Source organism: Oncorhynchus tshawytscha, linkage group LG19 (assembly GCF_018296145.1).
Source record: "Oncorhynchus tshawytscha isolate Ot180627B linkage group LG19, Otsh_v2.0, whole genome shotgun sequence".
In the NCBI taxonomy this organism is placed as follows: Eukaryota; Metazoa; Chordata; class Actinopteri; order Salmoniformes; family Salmonidae; genus Oncorhynchus; species Oncorhynchus tshawytscha.
In genome coordinates, this window is record NC_056447.1 from 26,683,422 (window position 1) to 26,708,718 (window position 25,297).

General features: G+C 43.5%; 1 protein-coding gene across 1 annotated transcript in view; it reads left to right on the forward strand.

Annotated features, from left to right (window-relative positions):
- The window catches only part of LOC112218562 (multiple C2 and transmembrane domain-containing protein 2), a 41,096-nt gene extending 19,254 nt beyond the window's left edge, over window positions 1-21,842 (forward strand). Inside the window, exons 18-23 of the mRNA XM_024379451.2 lie at window positions 6,847-6,966; window positions 8,020-8,061; window positions 13,713-13,822; window positions 14,011-14,120; window positions 18,591-18,688; window positions 20,938-21,842. Coding sequence (XP_024235219.1) covers window positions 6,847-6,966; window positions 8,020-8,061; window positions 13,713-13,822; window positions 14,011-14,120; window positions 18,591-18,688; window positions 20,938-20,997 — 540 coding nt within the window. The 3' untranslated portion in view covers window positions 20,998-21,842. The remainder of the gene's footprint in view (window positions 1-6,846; window positions 6,967-8,019; window positions 8,062-13,712; window positions 13,823-14,010; window positions 14,121-18,590; window positions 18,689-20,937) is intronic.
- Window positions 21,843-25,297: the final 3,455 nt, after the last annotated feature.

Consider the following 25,297-nt stretch of genomic DNA (forward strand, 5'->3'; position numbering starts at 1 on the left):
GTTTTATCAGATTGGAGAACACATTGGGATGGATCTTCCTCCATACAGAATCTTTCCAGATCCTTGATATCCTTCGTCTCTGCTTATGGACAGCCCTGTTTCATTTAAACCACCGGTTTTCAATGGGGTTGAAGTCCGGAGACTGAGATGGCCATTGCAAAATGTTGAATTTTGTGGTCAATTAACATTTTGGGGGGGATTTTGATGTGTGCTTGGGGTTATTGTCTTGCTGAAATATCTACTTGCGGCCAAGTTTCAGCCTCCTGGCAGAGGAAACCATATTTTTGGCATACATGTCCTGGTACTGGGTAAAGGTCATGATGTCGTTGACCTTAAAAAGGGCCTCAGGACCAGTGGAAGCAACCATCAAAGCTCCACCACCATATTTTACAGTAATTATGGGGCTATTTTCTGCATATACAACTTTATTTCGACGCAAAACGCACCACTGCTGTTCATGGCCAAAGAGCTTTATTTTCATGTCGTCCTACCAGAGCACCAGTTCCAATCCAAGTGCCAACGCCATTTAGCAAACTCCAGGCGTTTACATTTGTTGAATGACATGAAAATAGAGCTCTTTGGCCCCGTGGTGTGTGCTGTATCATAATGACTGCCTCTAACACGCTCACCACCTTCCCAGTCATAGAGGACACACCTCCCCAGGCGGCTGCTGCAGAGCCTGCGACCTGACCGCCCCTGTGTGTTGCTGTGACTGGGCAGGATTCGGCCCCGGCACGCTAATGTGTCTGTGAGTCGAGCTGACAGGGAGGGAAGGGAAATAGAGTCCACGCCACTCCCTCCCTCCCCACCTCCTCGGGGGGAAAAGGCTCGCATGGCGGATCTGTCACCCAGGAGGTCGCTCAGTGTTAACGCTCCCGACACGGATTAAACACTTGTGGCCAGTGCTGGAGCTTGGGGTCGGAGTGGCCACCACTGACAGGCACCACGGGGCCCCTGCTGACCACCCTGGTCCAACCCTGGTCCAGCCTCACTCCACCCTGCCTCCAGATATGCTCCAGCCTTGGCATGTGTCAGACAGGCAGGGAGACAACGGCTAACACCAGGCCTGCAAGCTAATGCTAATACCCTGCCGCTCTTCTCTTGTCTTCCCTTCCCTTTGATAAAGAGCCCACTATTACTACTGTACTGTAGTACTGGCACCTAACTAGCCGCATAATTTTCTTAGCTAACATTAATTGATTTGGAAACCTTCAATTTCCTTGTTTTATTAATCATTATTCAGATAAACTAAATTAGATTCATAAATATTAAATTAATTTCCAGATTAGAATTTGATTCAAATTGATGGAGTTTAGATATGAATTTATTGTTAGATTTACTGTTGTTCCATGGCATACACTACTTACAAGCCACTGTAGTAAGTAAAACAAGAGTTCCTTTAAAAAAAAAAATGATATGGCCATGGATTATCAGAAACTCTTCTATGTATACCAATGGTTTATTTGTGTGAACTGTGTATACATTCTTTTGTGGAGCTTCTACAGCTGATATGGTCTTGCTCAAGAGGGAGATGAGATTTCCCCTTTATCGCTCTCAGTAGAATGCAGCATCTCTCTCTTTTCTCTCCCTCTTTTTCGCTCTCGCTCTCCCTAGTCGATAAGACTTGAGCTGAGCATATTTTAAATATTTATTCAGCGTTAGCTCCGAGCACCATGGCTGCCCACACACTCTACCTGCCCTGCAGAGAAATCTTATCTACTTCCTCTCTGCCTCCGACACCCCCTGAAAGCCTGTCCCCGTATTGGCCCGAGCTCACCACAAATTACATGTCTCATCGCTCGGGGTTTACACATGCTTTAAAGCCTGCCGCTGAGTAGCATCCCCAACATTAGCCCTCAACCAGACTCTCTGTTCCAGCCTGGCCAGTGGGGGCCTTTGATTTATTATAAATCTATTTCTTTTTGTATTTTAATTGAGGAAACAATGCAGATTACTCCTACTGCCCTTGATTTCACCCACAAAAGTACATCTATATTACGTTTTTCCCCTTTTACATTTTGGTATTTTGATCTGTCCCACGCATGCACACGCACGCACACACACACACACACACACACACACACACACACACACACACACACACACACACACACACACACACACACACACACACACACATACCCCTGGAGCCTGTAGTCAGCCTTGTTAAACTTATTCAGCTATGTTCATGTAATCTGGCATCCATCCACATCCCCACTGACTGACCGCCATAATGCTGGTTGGCTTTCTTCTCTCCTCTCTCTCTCTGCTCAGTTTTTCTCTTAGCCACAGTAGCTTTCCAAGCGCAACCACGGATAAATATGAGATGAACACAGAAGAGAAAATATTTCCCATTAGAGCTGTTTACAGTAGTATTGTATTTGTAATTACTGTGTCCTCTTTAACGCATGCGTAATGTCCGGTTAATGAGTGATACGCTATTGGTAATAATTGCTATAATTGTAGGATTAAATATAATTCTCTATATCATCACATTTCACTAGTTGGCATATGCAGTATATACTGTGGTATATGTTTACATGAAGCTGTGTAGACATGCCGGGTTTGGCAGACCTCCTGTCTAGTGTTAAAGTCTGTCAGTCAGTAGTCTGGGTTGGTAGACTGGGCCTCTCTCCCATTAATCAATTTGCAGGATGGTAGAAACTCTTGGAGAGGGCATCTTTGTCCTTTTGTTCCTGCTGTGGTCCCTTCTCCCCCTCCTGGGAGAGTGTGGGTGGTGTGAGCTGCCATGCTTGCTCAGCTTTAAGAGTTATTTTATTCACACTTTTAATCGCTGAGTGCTTTATTATTAGGTGCTGGATTCTGCTGGCCAGGGGATCTGCATGAGAAGGCGCAGAATGCATTTACTGGAATCATATTAATGGCACTATAAAACAAATCTGTCAGCCTGTTGTTAACCCCGCTGGCAGAGTGGCGCTGCCCAGGGTCGGTCCTTCTCCAGGCGCTTACAGGTGGCTAAGGAGAGTACATCTCCATCACCTACTCCACCGCGCGCTAATAGTTTTATTAATTCATTATTTCCCCCCTAGACACCCCATGCATGCATTATCATGCAGGCATTTTTCAGCTAAATGGTGTTTGTCAAGGGAGGTTTTCTACATGAAAGACACTCCTCCCAGACATACTAACACTTGTTCAATTACAAGTCGTTCATTATCCATTTCTGCTGTGTGGAAACGTACCTTTCAGGTAGATCATTAATTATTAGCTTCCCTGCTTTCTGTTTGTTGCTTTATGTCCTTTTGGTGAAATAAATGACTGCTTTACCGCTCATGTAACATATTAGTGTTGTAGTATTTTGGACATTAAGGTTCCTGTTGTCATGTGTAATTTGTAGCGGGATAGAAAATACGGTAGGAAGGCTCTCAAGACCGAAATGAAATATAGCCCAACTTTGAGGCCAATTAAAATGTGGATTATTTTCAATATAAATGTACACTTAAGCCTGACAGGTTGCACTTTGTCCACACTGTCCTTTAATCACTCACGCTCGGCGTTAATAAAACATAAACCACTTAGCGGGGAATTAGTTCCATCTCCATTTCACAGAAGCAGCAGAGAATGTGAGGAGACAGGAGGAAAAATATACCTCTGCTCATTAATGAGGGATATCTGACGGCTAAGAGGCAGCTCTGCGCCTGAGCGAAGGAATCCGAGAGGCTTTCCCAGATGTTCACAGTAACATTTGTATTAGTGTTTAAAAACCGAGAGGGAGGAATTGAGAAGATATTTCTGACAGTTTTGGTTTATACCCTCATTTAGGCGCTCAGTTTATACAAAAGGCATTGTATTTCTCTAGGCTTTTATCTTGTCCACCAAGCCAGAGCGCGGTGAGCTGAAATTTGCATTAGTGGGCGATTATGAATACCTGTGACAGATTCTCTCTGCCGGCTCCCTGGGTGGAAATGAATTGGCTCCCTCTGTTGACTCGCACAGGAAGACAGAGACCAGGCAATTAGACTTTAGTGGTTTATGTAGCAGCTTTTGCAGGGAGGGCAAGGGGGTTCAACATTCCTGCTGGGCTCATGTCAGTTTCCAGGCAAATTTTATTCCTTTCTTTTTATTTTAAAGGGAAAACTCTGGATATGACAGGCTACCTGTCTGCCAGCCTGCTGAATTCCTGTGTGTTGAAAACAGTGTCGCTTTAGAATAGCCTCATGCGAATAGAGGTGACAACATATGACGTAGGTTATTCATAACCTAAAGGAGACATTTTGAAGCTACCTCCACACATCATGCATATTCATTTTTTACCTTTAGGTTTTCCCACCAGTGTTAGTTGTCGCTGCATAATTCAACTCATTTGTTATGGAGAAATTACAGTAACATATTGTTCATATTAGGTCTTCACATCTTGGTTATCCCACCGTGTTTCTGCTTGTTCCTACACTTCACATTACTCAGATATTATTGAACGAAGCCTAGGGCTGTGAGGGCCCAGTGTTTACAGCATTACTCATGGTTCACGTTTCCCTGGTGGCAGTTTGAATCCATTGAACCTAGGCCTTTTGTGGCAGTAGGTAGACTGCCCCAGAGCCAGTAGGGCTGGAGACAGGCTGATATGACAAGACCAGTCTGCTGTTTACAGGGCTCAAATGGAGGCCTGAAGGCCCCACCGGTTCACATCCTGTCTGAGGACTAAGTCAAACATATTGTTACTGTAACAAGCCCCCAGCAGTCCACACTCAGACTGCACAGCATGCTATTGTAGTGAGAGCTATTGGAGTGCAGGCATCCCAATTCTCATTTCATTGGGTGTTCTGAGTTACTAGGTTTGTTTTCTTTCAACCTTTTGGTTAAGTTCTTCCTCTCATGAAAACAAAGTTTAAGAAGAGGAGTTTTTGAACCTTTTCAAAGATGAAATTGTATTTTATCCCCAGGTGGTAAGGGTAATATGGTCCAAATACACCAAGACAGTCGTGAAGAGGGCACGACAAAGCCTATTCCCCCTCAGGAGACTGAAACGTTTTGGTATGGTCCCCTGATCCTCAAAATGTTCTACAGCTGCACCATCAAGAGCATCCTGACTGGTTGCGTCACCACCTGGTATGGCAACTGCTCGGCCTCCGATCGCAAGGCACTACAGAGGGTAGTGCGTACAGCCCAGTACATCACTGGGGCCCAGCTTCCTGCCACCCAGGACCTCTATACCAGGTGGTGTAAGAGGAAGGCCCTAAAAATTGTCAAAGATTCCAGGCACACAAGTCATAGACTGTTCTCTCTGCTACCGCACGGCAAGCAGTACGGGAGTACCAAGTCTAGGCCCAAAAGGCTGCTTAACAGCTTCTACCCCCAAGCCAACAACTAATCAAATGGCTACCCGGACTATTTGCATAGACCCCCTTTTTTTACGCTGCTGCTACTCGCTGTTTATTATCTATGCATAGTCACTTTACCCCTACATACAGTACTTGTACATATTACTTCAATTACCTCGACTAACCTGTACCCCCGCACATTGACTCGGTATCAATACCCCCTGTATATAGCCACGTTATTTCATTGTGTTACTTTTTGAAACTTTAGTTTATTTAGTATTTGCTTAACTCTTATTTTCTTAACTGCATTGTTGGTTAAAGGCTTGTAAGGAAGAATTTCATGGTAAGGTCTACACGCGCATGTGACAAATAAAATTTGATTTGATTTATAGAATGGCGTATATCCATTACAAAATTTAAAAAATGCCAGAAATGAGTAAAATGAATGTCTACGCCAAGTGTTACCCAGTAATAGATTTAAACTGAATTTGGAGGACTTTTTTTTATTTCTTCACGTCAACTGGCTAGTGCGCTCCTCCTCACACATAGTGGATAATTCCAGCTAGAGCCAGACTCATTAGGCTGTCACTAAATGGGTTTAAATGCAGCCGTCCAATTAGTGCTCTGCTGTGAAGTGCAGTGGGTGTTGTTCGCTGTTCTTAGCGCCGCTCCTTTGCAGAATTATGAGGGATTACTCATTCAGTGTGATCCATCTTATTTCTACCAGGGGTCTTGGCTTTTCTCACTATCATCGCTGTGGAGAGGTAAACGTTGCAAATGCTCCTCCAGTTGCCATATGCGCCTTGTCACAGTCAGACAGCCCAAATGCTTCCCAATCTAAGAGGGTTAGATATGCTGTATAAGAGACAGCCTACCCTTGTCAGACGTTCTGTTCTGCAGAAAGGGACACTGCCAGCACATGTTATCTCTGTAAATAAATTGGATTTTGGAATATTAAAAATCCTTCCCAAAGGTCTCTTACTTCCCAGCCACTAAGACGGGGCTCTGATGCTGTATAGCAGTGATCATCAACTAAATTCAGTCGCAGGACAATTTGTTTTCTTGTGCGGATGGTCAGGGGACCAGAACATAATTACAAATCATTTGTAGACTGCAAATTGATCACAAGAAGCCAAAACAGATATAATATTTGACTAGAACATAATATTTCAAACATTGCTTACATTTGTATATGATCACATATCTCTCTGTTGTGCGTGGGAATACCTTGAAGCTGATTTGCTGGTGTTTTTACAGTCTTTTATGTCCAACAATGAAAAAAACATTGAGCTCAGAAAACTTAGGCCGCCAGTTGGGGTACCCTGCTGTACAGTGTCGTGGCATAGCTTTGCAGTCTGCTGTGTTGTTCATGGGGCTTGGGTGGGGGGGTAAACCCATTGTTTGTTTTGAGTGGTGAATGCTGGGATGTGGGAGGAGGACATTGTGTCCGTGATGTCTGGGCTTGGGTTCTGGCCCATGTTGTATGAGGGCAGTGCCATCCGCCGTGCTGTATCCGTGTTGTTCATGATTCTCCCCCTCTCCCACCCTGTCCTTCCTGTCCTTCCAGATCTTCATAGTGACGGTGTGGGCCTGGGAGCTCTTCATGCTGCCTCTCTTCCTGCTGCTGCTCATTGGCTGGAACTACTTCCAGATCACCACAGAGAGGATCAGCAGCAATCAGGACTTGGTGAGTGTGTCCTATACCGTACTGTACTCCATACAGCTCTGGTCTATACTACACATGTCACAGCAGCTCTTCATGTTTCTCCTGGCCCACTCACCGGTTAGAGAGACAGGAAACACAGGGATAAATACACTGGGGAAAATAAGCGACACCTGGAGGGGGTGGAGACAATCACAGGGACAGGTGAAACAGATCAGGGCGTGACAAGAGTATGCCGTTAGCATCATTTTTGCTAAATGTATTAATAAAAAATATATGTTTTTTTACCATGTTGATACCAATACAGTATTATTTCAGCATACAACATTGTATTGATGTTGTGTAGATACTGTTGTAGACAAAGTGCATTGAGTACATTCTCAAGATAACATGGCTATCTCCTCTGTATCAAAGCCTAGGTTATGGAAATCAAGTCTCCCCTAGCCATGTCTGTAAAGGTTAATGCTGTTCACACTTCTCAATGCCCTCCAATTTCACTGTGTTGTAAGCCATCTCGACGGCCGGGGCCTTGGCCTGCAAACATCCCCTCCCTGCAGCAACGTATCCATCCCCAACCCTAGCTCACTGATTGTTTGAGGCTGCTGGCAAAGATGCAGTCCCCGGGAAATGTTAAAGCCTGGATTCACCCTCATATCCAGCGTGGAGCCTCTTTCACCTCTCTGTGACCCTGTGCCCGGCAGTAACACAACCCTGTTCCCAGGCAGTGTCACAGTGTGCACCATGCAGGGGTCAGGGATGACTTGATGTAAAGGGATCTAGGCAACAGCATCCAAATTAAATGTTTTTTTCCTTTTTCTGTTTTTCTGTTGTGTTTATGTTGTGAAGAAATTAGATTGCTTTGCTGTGACAGTGCTCTTGTGAGGAAGGCCCTCTTTCACCTCTCCTTTTGTGTGAGGTCACCCCTGTGATGCCGTCTCTATGGAAACAGGCCTCTCCCAATAGGGGTATATGTACTAGAGCAGAATTTCATTACTAGGTGTTTGTTCAAAATGCTCCAGTGCCCGCATGTGTCCTTGTCCATTTGAAAACACACTACCTCTCTCCATTCTCTTGTAGGTGAACATGAACATGACCGATGATGAGGAGGAAGATGAGAAGGTATTTTATTTCCTTAATTTTGGACTATTCTATAGTATATTCTGTATACCAGGTGTGCAAGTTCTAGTTGGGACTTTTGCATAGTTCCACTGGAAATCCTTTCTCAGAAGCTTGTCTTTACCCAAGAAGAGAACATTTCATGCATTCAAAATTAGGACAGACTGTAGGTAAACAGTAATAGCATGTGAACAAACACATTTCCTTCAGCACCTGCAGTCTATTTCATTGAGTATTCAGTATCACTACAAATGTGCTCTGCCGCCGTGTCCCAGCCCTTTTAAACTCCAAATCTATGCTAAACTGCATCATTAATTGACGTTTGTCTGTCGTTGGAGATATTAGCAGCGAGTGAAGATTTTCTCACTAGACTTTTCTAAATGGGATGGTTACTATGAGACTAACCTTTTCCCTACAATAACAAATGAGGCTAAGAGCATATACTTACTGTTCTATCAAGATTATCAGTCGCTTAAACAATTGGATCTCTATATTCACAATGAGGCCTTATTTATAATTGTTCATCTGAACTTGATAATACCAAAACAATTATTTGAATGCCTGTCCACCAGTGGACGTTCAATGTATTCCATTCCAGCCATTACAATGAGCCCATCCTCCTATAGCTCCTCCCAACAGCCTCCACTGCTGCCCACACCAAAAGAAGAAGACAAAAGTGTCATGTCTTTTCCTCCTTGTTCCTCTTATCTAGACATTTCCCTTCATTTTGGTTAGGAGAGACAAGAGTTAATGGGATGTGTATTATTGCTTTATGGTGGAGAAGTGGGGAAGTGTGGAGCTGCTGCAAAGCCTCCAAGCAATGACCCCTCTGCAGTGCGCCTGGGCCCAGGAATCATATCCATAATGTGCTTAATATATTCTGTTGTGATGACCGGGGGCTACCATCATCTACGGAGAGGAACACCCTCTGCTAAAAAACAGGCCTGTCCTCCAAATCCTGTCTGAAAGCACAGGCTAATTCATGGTGTGTGTGCATACACATAATACAGCTTACACTTAGTTGCACTGCGTTTGTAATCATAGCTTAGAAAAGACAACCCAGTCCCCAAACAAATAGTAATGATATGACAATTGTGTGTTTGTATGAATAGTGAATGAGGATGTGCTGCTTTTGTTGCTTTTAATACTTCTACTACTGAATAGGATCATTAGTAGCAGGTCTTTAGAATTTCACTCATCCTCAATGATTTGGCTTTTTTGTATTTTTATTCTCTGTTTGTTTTCTCCTTTAGATTAAAAAATAAGTATGTTTTTAAAAAGCAGGGAGTAGATTTTTCCAAATACATGTCCATGTGTTGTGGAGCTCAGTGTAACGGCTTAAACCAAATCATTCTTGTTCCTTGAAGTCCACTCTGAAAGGTTTAACGTGAGCCCACTAAGCCCATTCACACTCTGTGAAAATGAAATATCTGCTCTCATTGACTAATTAAGCAGTTGCCTGTGTTTGTTTTAAGATGTCAGCTTTAATTTAAAGTGGCTTATTTGAAAGTCGTGTTATGGTTTTGCTGTCACTTAAATGTGATATCAGGCAGACAGACCAAGCAATGTAGCTTTACACTTCATATCAAAGTGCTCTTTCAAACTATTTGGGGTTAAAGAGTGATCAGTGTTAAATTTCACGACTTCAAACGCACTATTTTTTTTATTGTAGTCTTTTCGCTAAGAAGTGAATAAAGGCTATTCCCTCTGAGAAGGTTACCATTGCCACTCAAATGTTTTTTCCCTGTTTTCCCCTGGAGGAAGGAGATATGTAAACTTCCGATAGAGCAGTTGGAATGTGAGAGCATGACGTTAAAGGGAGACGAAAGGCCCGGCTACGTTACATCAGGATAATACACAACAGATCTCTCTCTCTCTGAACAAATCTGTCCTCAGGGAAAAAGACAGCTTACAAATGATGTGTGGCCAAAGTGACTTCCCTTTGGCCTTAGGTATCAATTATGTAGATGGACAATATTTATTAAATAACATTAAAAAAAAACTAGAAAAGCAAAACAAGCCCATAGATCTCCACCACAATGAACACAGAAGATAAAAACAGGTCTTCTATGGCCCCTGGCTGGTATGGCTGGTCCAGGGTAAATAGGGGGGAGTGTTGCTCCTCAAGCACTGCCCAGGGGAGCAGGGGGTTGGGTAGGTGGGTTGAGGGGGTGACAGACTGAGCTGAAGGGGTGCTTTCCCTTACCCCCTCAGACCCTAGTCACCACTGGGTCACCTTCAGCACACCAGCTAGACAGACTGCTGATGTCATAGTCAGTGATGTGCATCATGGGAGGTATATATCACGTACTGCCTCTGGGAGCTGCTCACTCCTCACACCTTTGTTTGTGTATCCATTTGTTTGTTAGCTCGTTTTAATATCATAAAAGAATCCACGTCAAAATCACAGGTGTTTTACATTAAGATTAACGTTTCTCTTCTTTGTGGAATAAGTCACTAGAAAATATTCAGTCAAGCTTTGAATGAATATTCAAATTTGGTTCCATTTATTCAAATTAAAGCAATGTTAAATTAACTTTTTTTTCAGCAGTTTATTATGCCCCACATGCCTGTGAAACCACATTTTCTATTTACCTTTGTGCAGGAGATCAAATCTGTTCCCTTTAAAAGATATAGCTTTTACAATTTGATCTGAAATGAGAATATGATTTGACACAGGTTTCCTAATCAGTACACATTTCTGATTTATGTGCTCCATCCCCACCAGTATACCCATCCCTTTCACTTCAAAGGAAGCCATTTTATTTATTTTTGTTTACCAGCAGCAAAGAACAATTTTGTAGGCGGCTAAAAGGGAAAATGAACGAAGATAAATAATATCATCAAATGAGTGATGTAGTAAAGGACTTCCAATGCTCATCACTAAGGAGATGGAGGACTTCAAGGGAGATGAAAGGTGATAATCATGAGAGCTTATTGATGCATACTTTAAAGTACATATCATTTGGATTCTTTTTTTTTCAAAGAAACCTCAATTATTATTATTCTTATTGTTTATTTTTCTTCACCTAAGTCATCTTTGGCTACATCTACCTTGTGCACACAGTCCTATCTGTTCTAAATAAGAGTTCATATCAGACTTTATCAGATTTGAATCCTAATTCATGTTTAGGGGGCCTTAATCAATTTTAGATAGGCTCAGATTCCCTTTCATATCTCTAACTGATGAGGCTATCCAGTGAGCTCTCATTTCCCCGTGCGCAGCTCTCTGTCCATCAGGAGCACACAGACATGGATCTTAATGGCTTTTTAGCAGGCACAAACAGTTTCCTCTGCTGTGACTCAGAGCTCAGGAGAAAGAGCTAAATTAACACCTAATGTGAAGTAAATGATACGCATTCTGCATTCACATTAGACTGAGGTTGGAGTTTTTTTTGTGATACATAGGATGATACTCTTCAGTACTATCCCTCTCTCTCTTATGTATTACACTATGGGATAGTAATCTATTCTATAGGATGATAGGCTTCAGTACTATCCCTCTCTCTCTCTCTATTATATTACACTATAGGATAGTAATCTATTCTATAGGATGATAGGCTTCAGTACTATCCCTCTCTCTCTCTATTGTATTACACTATGGGATAGTAATCTATTCTATAGGATGATAGGCTTCAGTACTATCCCTCTCTCTATTGTATTACACTATAGGATAGTAATCTATTCTATAGGATGATAGGCTTCAGTACTATCCCTCTCTCTCTCTCTATTGTATTACACTATAGGATAGTAATCTATTCTATAGGATGATAGGCTTCAGTACTATCCCTCTCTCTCTCTCTATTATATTACACTATGGGATAGTAATCTATTCTATAGGATGATAGGCTTCAGTACTATCCCTCTCTCTCTATTATATTACACTATGGGATAGTAATCTATTCAATAGGATGATAGGCTTCAGTACTATCCCTCTCTCTCTATTATGTTACACTATGGGATAGTAATCTATTCAATAGGATGATAGGCTTCAGTACTATCCCTCTCTCTCTATTGTATTATACTATGGGATAGTAATCTATTCAATAGGATGATAGGCTTCAGTACTATCCCTTTCTCTCTATTATATTACACTATGGGATAGTAATCTATTCTATAGGATGATAGGCTTAAGTACTATCCCTCTCTCTCTCTATTATATTACACCATGGGATAGTAATCTATTCTATAGGATGATAGGCTACAGTACTATCCCTCTCTCTCTCTATTGTATTACACTATGGGATAGTAATCTATTCTATAGGATGATAGGCTACAGTACTATCCCTCTCTCTCTCTATTGTATTACACTATGGGATAGTAATCTATTCTATAGGATGATAGGCTACAGTACTATCCCTCTCTCTCTATTGTATCATACTATGGGATAATAATCTCTTCAAGGATCTCTGAGAGAGCATATTTGAGATATTTCCAGCAGCCTCGTGGGAATTGCTCTCTTCCTGTGGTTGTTGTGGAGGAGACTGGGGACTGACAGTGGGGAGTCTCGCTGCTCTGTGCTGCCTGGCGGACAGTGTGTTTTCCCAGGGGCTGCCTCATGAGACTCTGATAAAAGCATTCTGTCTGGACACTGTCACTGAGCCCAGGCTGGGGCTGGAACTGCCTTCTAACACAAACATATAGACATCCTCAAGCCTCCTGTTAGACTCCATCAGATACCTCCCCTCTCTCTCCCTCGCTCTTCTCTGTCATCATTCCTGTCATTATGTCCTCCTTTTGATGTGAGTCTTCTCAGCCCTCTTTAGCTTGCATTACTGGTGTTATCATCTCCAGCCTCTCCTTCTGGAAAGCTTCCCAGCGCTGCTTCTCCTCTGCTGTTAGCAGCACTCATCTGATCATGTCTAATTCAACTCAAGACAAGCCTGAGAATATCTCTCCCCCCCACACACACACTGAAATTGACTGACACCTTCCCATACCATGGCCATCTGGTCTATATAAGATGTCTGTATCATATCACAACGTTTGCACTGTGATATTTATATATCAATACAAAATGAACACTATAACACTATATATACACTTTGTTGGTGATGAAGGTGGACATTGCCGTAGTCCATTCACATGATATGAGAGTTGTATATGAGTGAGAATACATCCAATGATTACAACCCTGCGCTCTGGGGTGGCTGAGCCACTTCTCCCTCACACACACAGAGAGGTGTGAGGACAGACCGACAAACAGACTGAGTATAGAGGTGGGTGGGATAGCACAGGCAGAACAAGTCCAAACCCGCTGTATGGAGACTTGTGGGATTGGACTCCCTTACAAGTTGCACCATACATCCTCTGTCTGCTCTTCCTGTCTGGGTCATCTGGCCTGCTGCCTGATTACAGATGGCCATTTTATGTCTTTCTCATCCTCCAGTTAATTTGTGTTTTAGATGTAGAGTACTTCCATTGTTTGTGGCAGACAAAAGTGGAAATCTCAGTCATCCTCATGACAGCTTTTCAACATTGAATCTGCCCCATTTTCAAAAGCATAGTCTGAAGAGACATCGTTTGCTCATTATAGGCTATTCAATAGATCAATTACTCATGATAGCACAGCAGAGATAAACTGGGCTTTGTCTGCTTCCTCAAACAATTGACATGCAGCACAGTAGACCTCATCAGTGCCTTTGTGTTTTTAGGAATCAGGGAAAAAGGGACTGATGGACAAAATCCATATGGTCCAGGAGATCGTCATCACTGTCCAAAACATTTTGGATGAAATCGCATGCACCGGGGAAAGAGTCAAGAAGTAAGTTTTACATTTAAAGTTTTGGAAATGTTTCATAACACATTACAGTAGACTGGAGTTCAATATTCTCTGTAACAGTGGGTGTATACGGCTTTGGCTAGCAACTACATTATTGATTGTGCAGTATCTTGTATCCTCTTAGTCATAATGATATTCTGACTTTATTTGATGTAATATTTCATCCACAGCACATTCAACTGGTCTGTGCCCTTCCTGTCCTGCCTGGCCTGCTTGGTTCTCTTTGTGGCAACAGCAACATTATACTACATCCCACTGCGCTACGTTATCTTGATATGGGGTAAGTCAAATATACACCATTATTTGAATAATACATACTGTATTTTGGAATGGATAGCTTCCCCTTCTGCCAAACATTGTTGTAAGAAGACAATTACAGGGAATAGCACTTATATCCATTATCATTATAACGTGTTCATTGAAGTCATTTGAACATACAGCCATCCTCACATCTCTGTAATGCCCAGAGCTCAGGCTGCTAGCTCCAGAGGCCCATTGTGCCCAGAGCTCAGGCTGCTAGCTCCAGAGGCCCATTGTGCCCAGAGCTCAGGCTGCTAGCTCCAGAGGCCCATTGTGCTCAGAGCTCAGGCTGCTAGCTCCAGAGGCCCATTGTGCCCAGAGCTCAGGCTGCTAGCTCCAGAGGTCCATTGTGCTCAGAGCTCAGGCTGCTAGCTCCAGAGGCCCATTGTGCCCAGAGCTCAGGCTGCTAGCTCCAGAGGTCCATTGTGCCCAGAGCTCAGGCTGCTAGCTCCAGAGGCCCATTGTGCCCAGAGCTCAGGCTGCTAGCTCCAGAGGCCCATTGTGCCCAGAGCTCAGGCTGCTAGCTCCAGAGGCCCATTGTGCTCAGAGCTCAGGCTGCTAGCTCCAGAGGTCCATTGTGCTCAGAGCTCAGGCTGCTAGCTCCAGAGGCCCATTGTGCTCAGAGCTCAGGCTGCTAGCTCCAGAGGCCCATTGTGCTCAGAGCTCACTCAGTGGGGGATGTAAGCAGACCAGTCTGAGGCGAGGCTCAGGGTCTGTGAGAAAACAAAGCCGAGCGGCAAGGCAGAGAGCATCATGCTGTATATAAAACAGGATGTCCTTGGGCAGTGTAGGCTCCTGATGTAAACCCTCATTATCTGCTCCAGTCCTACAGAGGAAGACAGTCGTCTCAGCGGTCAGAGGGAAACAGACACTCCTCCTCCAGCTGTTAGCCCACAACTAACTGTACTTCCACACTGCCTCCAACACAATCAATACCAAAATCATATCAAACAACAGCACTGATACACTCTCCTGACTCCCCAGTTAACCCCCATCTCTGGTTGTAACGCAAGCCTTTCATGTCGTCTGCACACATTTAGGTCCTTAGGTTCTTTGTGTACACGTCGAGGTAAGCGATGTAGCTAGCAGTGAATATATGGTCTCATTAGAACCTAGAGGTATTTGTTTGCTTTCTAGAAAGAGTGTGGAATGCAACTAAATGGGTGGAAATAACAGTTTTGAAAATTAGATAAAGAATAAACTTTATTTGAATGGAAACAGAAGAAATGTTTTGGTTGTTTGACTAATATGAAAAGGTGGTTGGGGGTGGAGTGGTGATAGGGGGAAGGGAGATTGGTAATCTCTGCTCCGGGCTTTAGTACTGTATGTGTACTCAGAGGACCTGAGTCGCCCTTGGACACGGACTGAAATGTATGTTCTGCAGTCAGCCACCAGGCTCTGTTCAAAAGCTCTTATGGATGTTTGTGTTACTGTGCACCTGCTGCCTGCATTACAGCATTCTCTGTACTGTTGAGCTGCCAACATACAGTACCAGTCAAAAGTTTGGACATGCCTACAGTACTCATTCAAGGGTTTTTCTTTATTTTTACTATTTTCTACATTGTAGAATAATAGTGAAGACATCAAAACTATGAAATAACATGGAATAATGTTATAACCAAAGAATTGTTAAACAAATCTAAATATATTTTAGATTCTTCAAAGTAGCCACCCTTTGCCTTGATGACAGCTTTGCACACTCTTGGTTTTCTCTCAACCAGCTTCACCTGGAATGCTTTTCCAAAATTCTTGAAGGAGTTCCCACATATGCAGAGCACTTGTTGGCTGCTTGTCCTTCACTCTGCGGTCCAACACATCCCATACCATATCAATTGGGTTGAGGTCGGGTGATTGTGGAGGCAGGTCTTGTGATGCAGCATTCCATCACTCACCTTCTTGGTCAAATAGCCCTTACACAGTCTGGAGGTGTGTTGGGTCATTGTCCTGTTGAATAACAAATGATAGTCCCACTAAGCGCAAACCAGATGGGATGGCATATCGCTGCAGAATGCTGTGGTAGCCATTCTGGTTAAGTGTGCCTTAAATTCTAAATAAATCACAGACAGTGTCACCAGCAAAGCACCTCCATACCATCACACCTCTTCCTCCATGCTTCACGGTAAGAACCACACATGCAGAGATCATCCATTCACCTACTCTGCGTCTCACAAAGAGAGCGGTTGGAACCTAAAATCTCAATTTTGGACTCAGACCAAAGGACAAATTTTCACCGGTCTAATGTCCACTGCTCGTGTTTCTTGGCCCAAACAAGTCTCTCTTCTTATTGGTGTCCTTTAGTAGTGGTTTCTTTGCAGCAGTTCGACCATGAAGGCCTGATTCACACAGTCTCCTCTGAACAGTTGATGTTGAGATGTGTCTGTTACTGGAACTCTGAAGCATTTGGGCTGCAATTTCTGAGGTGCAGTTAACTCTAATGAACTTATCCTCTGCAGCAGAGGTAACTCGGGGTCTTCCTTTCCCGTGGCTGTCCTCATGAGGGCCAGTTTCATCATATCGCTTGATGGTTTTTGCGACTGCAGAAACTTTCAAAGTTGTTTTCTGCATTGACTGACATTCATGTCTTAAAGTAATGATGGACTGTGATTCCCTTTGCTTATTTGAGCTGTTCTTGAAATAATATGGAGTTGGTCTTTTACCAAGTAGGGCTATTGTCTGTATACCACCCCTACCTTGTCACAACACAACTGATTGGCTCAAACGCATTAAGAAGGAAATAAATTACACAAATTAACTTTTTTTACAAGGCACACCTGTTAATTGAAATGCATTTCCACTGACTACCTCATGAATCTGGTTGAGAGAATGCCAAGAGTGTTCAAACCTGTCATCAAGGCAAAGGGTGGCTACTTTGGAGTATCTCAAATATAAAAAACACTTTTTTTAGTTACTTTATGATTCCATATGTGCTATTTCAATGTTTTGATGTTTTCACTATTATTCTGCAATGTAGAAAATAGTAAAATAAAGAAAAACCCTTGAATGAGTAGGTGTGTTCAAACTTTTGACTGGTACTGTATACACAACATATACAAAAGTATGTGGACACCCTTTTGAGTTAGTCAATTTCAGCCACACCTGTTGCGGACAGCTGAATAAAATCAAGCACACCGCCATGCAATCTCCATAGACAAACATTGGCAGTAGAATGGCCTTACTGAAGAGCTCAGTGACTTTCAACGTGGCACCGTCATAGGATGCCACCTTTCCAACAAGTCAGTTCGTTAAATTTCTGTCCTGTTAGAGCTGCCCAGGTCAACCGTAAGTGCTGTTATTGTGAAGTGGAAACGTCTAGTAGCAACAACGGCTTAGCCACGAAGTGGTAGGCCACACAAGCTCACAGAACAGGACCGGCGAGTGCTGAAGCGCATAGCGTGTAAAAATCATCTGTCCTCGGTTCCAACACTCACTACCGCGTTCCAAACTGCCTCTGGAAGCAACATCAGCACAAGAACTGTTCGTCGGGAGCTTCATGAAATTGTTTTCCATGGCCGAGCAGCCACCCACAAGCCTAAGATCACCATGCGCAATGCCAAGCGTCGGCTGGAGTTGGTGTAAAGCTTGCCACCAATGGACTCTGGAGCAGTGGAAAAGTGTTCTCTGGAGTGAGTATCACGCTTCACCATCTGGCAGTCCGACGGACAAATCTGGGTTTGGTGGATACTAGGAGAACGCTACCTGCCCGAATGCATAGTGCCAACTGTAAAGTTTGGTGGAGGAGGAACAATGGTCTGGGGCTGCTTTTCACGGTTCGGGCAAGCCCCTTAATTCAAGTGAACAGAGATCTTAACGCTACAGCATACAATTACATTCTAGACGATTATGTGATTCCAACTTCGTCGCAACAGTTTGAGGAAGGCCGTTTCCTGTTTCAGTATGACAATGCCCCTGTGCACAAAGCAAGATCCATACAGAAATGGTTTGTCCAGATCGGTGTGGCCTGCACAGAGCCTGGACCTCAACCCCATCAAACAACCTTTGGAATGAACTGGAACGCCGACTGCGAGCCAAGCCTAATCGCCTAACATCAGTGCTTGTTGTGGCTGCATGGAAGCAAGTCCCAGCAGCAATGTTCCAACATATAGTGGAAAGCCTTCCTAAGAAGAGTGGAGGCTGTTATAGCAGCAAAGGGGAAACCAACTCCATATTAATGCCCATGATTTTGGAATGAGATGTTCGATGAGCAGACTTTTGATCATGTAGTGTATTATTATGATGATACATATCAATGCCCTGTCCATACAACCCCACCATCTTATTGATATACAGATTCAATTTAGTTCCAGGGGATCAATTTAATACCTTCACAAGGTGCAATTTGTCATACAGCGGTGAAAGAGCTAGGGATGGGGTCGCAAGATTGTTTTCTCCTTGTAAAAATATGCAGGTCTCGATGACACCTTTATTTATTAATGTGTCTTTGTTTTCACAGGCGTTAACAAATTTACCAAGAAGCTACGCAACCCGTATGCCATTGACAATAATGAAATACTGGATTTCCTCAAGAGGGTGCCTTCTGATGTTCAAAAGGTAAGGGTTCAATTTCACATACACATAGAGGTAGGGAATTCCCTGAAGATATCTGAATTATTTGCTCTAACAGAATTCTCAAGTATTGGGGAAATATATCCTCTGGCTTTGTTTGATTATTAATGAACTCACGCGTTTAAAGCACCCCTGGCCCAATTATTTCTGGCGGTGGTTTGATTCAGTTGCCCCGTTGCCTGGATGGGGTCTGCTCTGATCTGTCCTCCGCCATATCGCTCCAGCCTCGTCCCTGATTAGCAGTTTTGTCTCTGTGATAAAAGCGCTGTGGTGTCGGGGCCTGTGATTGGCCAGGGGCCGGCGGAGGGCCCCTGACGTCTGTGGTTGTCTGTGGCTAGTGTGACCAGCTCTGTGTCAGCTTAGACACTCTGACGTGGCCCCCGCCACATCAGGGTGGGGGAGTCAATTAATGTAGTCGTGAGTCCCAGCCATCCTGCTGGCTGTCATATGTGATCATATATTAGCCATGGCTGATATGTCATTTGCCGTTACATCACAGGGCTGGTAGCAGATAGCTGCCAGGGCAGGGTGCTGTCGGGGTACGTGGTACTGGGTGTTCATCCTGTTCTCTCTCTGTTCTGTTCTCTGACTGAGAGAGGCTGAGTGTGGACAGGAAACGGAGCAGCAAACAGTGCCTTCCTCTCCCAGGTACAGTGCTCCACAAACAGTATTCAGCTAGGATACGTGACTGTCTGGATCTAGAAAGACAATGAACCCCAGTCTCTTTCTCCACTGTCCCCTTGATGTTGTCACTCTGAGAGTTATTGCCAAATGTTCAGTGATGTTGGAGAGAAGCCTATGTGATTTTTTTGGCTGAGTAAAGTTGGCAAAACAACAAGATGAATACATTTAGTTTTGCCATATTTTATGTCTCACATCTTTTATGTGACACATTGTTAAAGTTTTAAAAATGACTCCATTGGGACAATACTTTTTAGTCTAGTTTACAGATGAACTATGTCATGGATGGTGGGTACATAACAAAACAAAACATTCATAATGACTCATCAGTAGATAAAGTTTTGTGAATAATAACCTGCCGAACAAGACAAAGACAAGAACCATAACAATAGTTATTACCTTAGAACTCCAACCCTTAGATAGGCCGAGGTATGGACACAGTCTAGCCATATTACAAAGGCTGGAAACAGGCTCCTGTCTCACAGCAAAATTACTTGGCAATTAGTGCCTGTGCAAATCTACAAAGCCCCCCCAAACTGGGACTTCTGACAGGAGCTTGTCTGTCCTGAAATAAGAAGCATCTGTTAGTTCTAACAGTTTCATGTTCTGATGCAGACGGCAGTCACTTTGTTCCCTCATTCATTCCATCTCCCATTCTAATAATCAGGGTTTGGTAATTAGTATGGATTCTCTACCTTGATTCAACAGAACCATGTTATTGTTGTAGCAACAACAAAAATGCTTTTGAAAGCAATTTTTCTTCAAACTTCATTTTGTCAAGTTTTTAAATCTTTTTCCAACTATCAATTGGTTTCGCATTATGGTTGTTTTGATTCATTTTTGGGGCCTGTTACTTTCAGTAGAGACTACAAAATTGGACAAAGATATTTTAGATACTTAGTTTTTCAACCATTTGCCATAGTAAGTTCCAATTTGGAAGTTTAATTCTCGACTTTCAGCCTTGATTTCTGTTACAAATATGTTTGGACGTGTAGGAATCTGTGTAAACCTGAAATCTTTGATGTTGAGCATAATTCTGCAAACATAACTGAAAGGAAACTGGGGTTTAAAGTTAAAATGTCAAAGTGGCAGGTCTCTTTTCTCGGATGAAATCAAAGTCAACTTTTAGTTCCCATTGAAGCATGTAAAATTCGACATCCCATTGATGCCAGTTGCTACTCTAGTTAAGAAACCCCTGGCTGAGGCTATTCTTGGCTTCGTACAAAGTTTTCTCCGAAAGGACACAACTTGCAATGAGCGATTATGCAGTTTTACAACTCCCTCACTGGCAGGTCTTCTCAACAGTTGATGTCTGCTTCTAATATTGCGATTGTGGCAGAGGAGGGGGGAGTGCGCTGGTACGGAACCCTTGACTTCTCAAATCCTTCCTCCCTGTGATTAATCCCCTCTGCTCCTGTGTTTAAAAAATGATTCATTACAGGCAAGCCCGCCTCGCTTTCCCCTGCACCAGCTCTCCTCGGGGGAGCCATTACCGTGCGCTCCACTGAGCTCAGATTACCTGCCTCCGACCAAACTCCTGTTTGTTTTTACAGGTGCAGTACAGCGAGCTGAGAGCGCCCAGCGTCCAGAGCCCACCACGGAGGAGAAGGTAAGCCCCTCGGACATGCTGGATGAAAGGCCCGGGCTCCTTTTGAAAATGGCACGGCCCAGTCCGCTACGATGGCAACGCTCCAGTGCCAGCAGAACCTGCGACCCCTCACCGCCTGCTCCCCCCTCTCCCGTGCCCCCTGCTGTGGGGGTGCAGTCAGCCGCTCTCCCGTTTGTGTGTCTGCCACCCCCCTGACAGGGGCTGTGCACTGCACCGGCTAGGGAGGCAGCACATGGAGCTGTCAATCACAGAGCCAGAAACGCCGTCTGCCCGCATCCATTCATGCATTTTAGAAAAAGAATGAGAGCTAGAAAGTTTGGTTTAACTCAGACCTCTGCTGTTTGGCTTTTATTGGTTTGAGTAGTATAACTGAACCGCTGCAATGCTTTGAATCATTTTCATTTTATTTTCAGATAAGGGCAAATTGGTATATGTAATACTGTGGGTGTGCTAAATCCATTTCATACTTTGTACTTTGTACATTCCTACCAATTTAAATTGATCTCTCAAATATAGACTTTAGGTAAAGTATTACAGGCATTAATTTTGTATTTTTATGGTTCTCTTTTTATGTAGGCCGATGCTCATAACTGTTTACTACAAAGCCTTTTTATATTCAAGGTGCATATCATTATTTTCATTTGTAAAACCACTCTGTACAATCCCTTTGATCAAATATTTTGTATTATGAAGAATTGATTTTCGGAACCGATTCAAAGGAAAGTTAGACACGTAACTTTGATACTCTAGTGCAACTTCTCACGTTTCCTGTTTTGATGTCTTTCTTATTTGTCCATTCTCAAATGAAAATGTGATGAATTGTAAAACCTCGAAAAATCCAATCTCAAACTGTAGTTGCTCCACAATGATTTTCTTCCTAACTGCACTGGGAATGGATCACACCACTTCTCTCCCTGAATACACAGTAAATACATCTGATTACACAACACACCCATTGGAACAGAGCTCATGCATCGGCCACCGCTGTGCCTTGGTTACCGAGCTCACATCAAAGCCCTGTATGTCGGTCCGGCGCAGTGGCTAATGCAGTGCTTTTGTTGCCTTCTCACAATAACAGGGTCCAAATGAGCGGGCGCTCATCTCACAGAGAGTACTCTTCATCTTCAGCACTTAATGCTTCACGTTTCCACTAAAATCACCTCAACTACCAAATGTTGGCTACACACAGGGGATAGTCTTTCTCTCCATGATGGAGTTCCTGGAAGAGTAACATATGCTCCCTACTCCATCAGACATAATCCTCAGAGGGTCTTTCACGGTTTGCTTTGAGGCATCTTCAAATTATTCACAACGATTAGCCTCAAACATTGATGTGATGTTACTTAGAGATGATTATTGGTGTGTTTAGAAGATTGTTTTAGATCTTATATGTATTAGATTTGAATGTGATGATTTTCAAACAGTTTTATCCTTGATGGGCCTACATTAACTGGCTCTTTCATTGCCTTTGACAAATTACAATCTCTTTTTAATGGGAAATCAATTCCTCATGACATTTCCAGACTATGCACATATTGGATAACATCCTTATGGAGTATTTCTTGCTCATGTACCAGTGGAACTTTAATCATATAACATGTTATCAGAGTTCTTAGAGTCCTTTTTGTCGTTGGATCTCCACACAGTAGGCCTTTGAAATAACTTATTGTTTAGTTGGTGTGTTCTCAGATCTGCTCATTCAAAGAAAGAGTAAATAAATAAACAAGGAACACTTAAAAATAGCCCTAGTTTGAGCAGAGTTTTGGCTGAGGCGAGCCCTGGACCCCAGCACTGGAAGTTTGTTCTAGCTGATTGGTGTGCTGAGCATCCCAGTCGGGCGGGAGGGCGGGTGATCTCCTTCCTCTGCAGTAGCACGCTGGTGAAAGAGCATCTATCTGTGCTTTGTGAAGAGTTTGATTGGCTCAGGGGGACCTGGTGGAGCCCCAGGCTATCTCTTTTGACAGGCTGATAGAGACATCACTGGGCTCTCCCAGGAGCTGCCACCAGGGGTCCATTTCAAAGTGAGGGGGAGTGGAGGTGACCCTGAGCTTCTGACGAGCTAAATCCCACATACAAGCTGAAACCCTGCTGCATTCTGGGCTCCACTGGGGGTGGGGTGGGGGTGGCATGGAGGAGGAGGTGGGGTGCCCACAGAGAAGAACCAATGAGGTGTCCCGACAGGTGAAACCAATTAAGCATCACTCCCGGGGTACTGTTAATCATCATATTTTAACACACTCCAATACTGCTGTATCTCACACATACAGTGATGTGCTCTGCAATATGTTTGATAATAGAAACTCGTTAGGATTCAAAACTTCTAAAAATACAAGACAGAACTTTCCAAACAGAAATATAACTGCAGCTTGTTACTGATGCATTGTTTCTGAAAGACATGACCAAATAACTATTAAGTGACATTTTGTCTTGAAGTTACAACCACTACCTGTTACATAATGTTTGACATGAGTATCGTTGGCTAATATTGATGAATTGAGCCTGGCTCTGGGGACTTCTGGGAACTAAGAGGTTGGAGCTGTCATCAGTGGAGATATTATCAAGGCAAATGACGTCATTGGTATTAAGAGAGGTCATGGTGAATAGGCTGTCTGCTTCCCAGCTGTCAAGTCACTAGCACTGAGCTTTTGGGCTTGGACGCCCTCTGTTAATGTTGAGTCATTCATTCAATGAGTTAAAGACAGGATATAGACAGGGTTAGGGCGGCCATAGAATTCTCACCAAGCATAATGTCTCTTTCCTCTTCATAGAGAGGTAATCATATTTAAGAAATAATTTATAACTCTATTCCCTCTAGGGAAAAGCCCAAATCTCAGCAGATAAGTCACCATGCAATCTGGTCCCTGAATGCATTAGAAAGTCCCTGGATGTTTTACAAGCTTGCTAATAAACATTTGAGCCACATAGCAGTTAACATTGCCTGGATCATATTTTTTCCCACTAGTTGTTGTTGTTTTTGTGCGCTGTGTGGCAGTGATGTCTTCATCAGTCTGTCAAAATGGAAGTGCCTGCAGCTGTGGTGGATCCCCCCAGAGCCTGTCACACTCCTTGTTTCCATGGTAGTCCTTCAGGCAGCACCACAGGCAGGCTGTGCGCAAGGACCCCTACAACCTGTTTTTTCAGCAGTCGCTCCTGTGATGTGCAGCCCTGAAGCGGGCGTCAAACTAGCAAGCGCAAACACAGAGAACACTGATGTGATCCCTTCTCTCCTTCGCAGGTGTACCGCCCTGCCTTTCAGATGATGCCAGCAAAGGCTTCATTTTATTATGCCACTACACTCCGCACCTCTTTTTAGTAATTGTTACATGAGTGATTTCGTGATGGTTCTCTGACCTCCCATCATGGAGACACTATTTCACCACAGTGCCGCATAGTGACAGAGGCACTACTCTTGGTTATACTTACAGGTGTCAAATCTCTTAGGTTATAGCTATTTGTTCTAGTGGTACCAATTGAAAAATGGGCCAATGAGATTAGCACTAGTGCCCTGAGTCTGGGCTGCCTTGAATTAAAATGGCAGAGGTCAGGGCCTACTCTAAGAGGACCTTGACACCAGTAAAGTGGAAGACTCACCTGGAATCAACTCAGTAACGACATCCAAATGACGGGCCAGATTGTGGTGCTACAGTCCCAGATTGGTCTCCCTCCATAAGCATGTACCTGAGAAGACAGCATGTGGAGCTTCTCAAAAGACATCCAAGCCTATATTCAGGTGCCAGTTTGCTTTGTAGGAGTCGGTTTATCCTCCGTGTCAACTACAAAAAAACATGCAAATAGATTTTATACTGACAGTGTCGTTCGTTATTCAAGAACAAACTCGAATGACAGGAATACTAGAAAGTGCAAGAACAGGGACTGATATGGTCTCTAGGATAAGGGGTGGAAATATGACTGCTAATGGTGGCTGTTTCCAGAAGTCATGGTTTGGTAATAATTTATACAGTGGCCCACTGTACTCTGTGGTGTAAAGACATGGCAAAAGCCATAATTCTTTGTAACATATCAAAAATAGAGGGTTTAAGAGCTTAAATTAAATCATTGGCCTTTAAAAGCATCTCTCCGAGGGGCAGCCTGCATTAATAAATTCAACTGATTCTGCTTTAATATTATTCAGAGTGCATTAAAATGAAGCGAACAGCTGGGATCACGGCCAGTCTCTGGAGCATTGCCTGGGCCGTGAGTGGTGGTTGAATGCAAAGCATGTCGGAGGCAGTGCTGTGGCCCAGCATGGCCCTACATGCTGGATGCAGGGCCACAAGGTCTCTGTTACAGGTGCAGGCCTGACA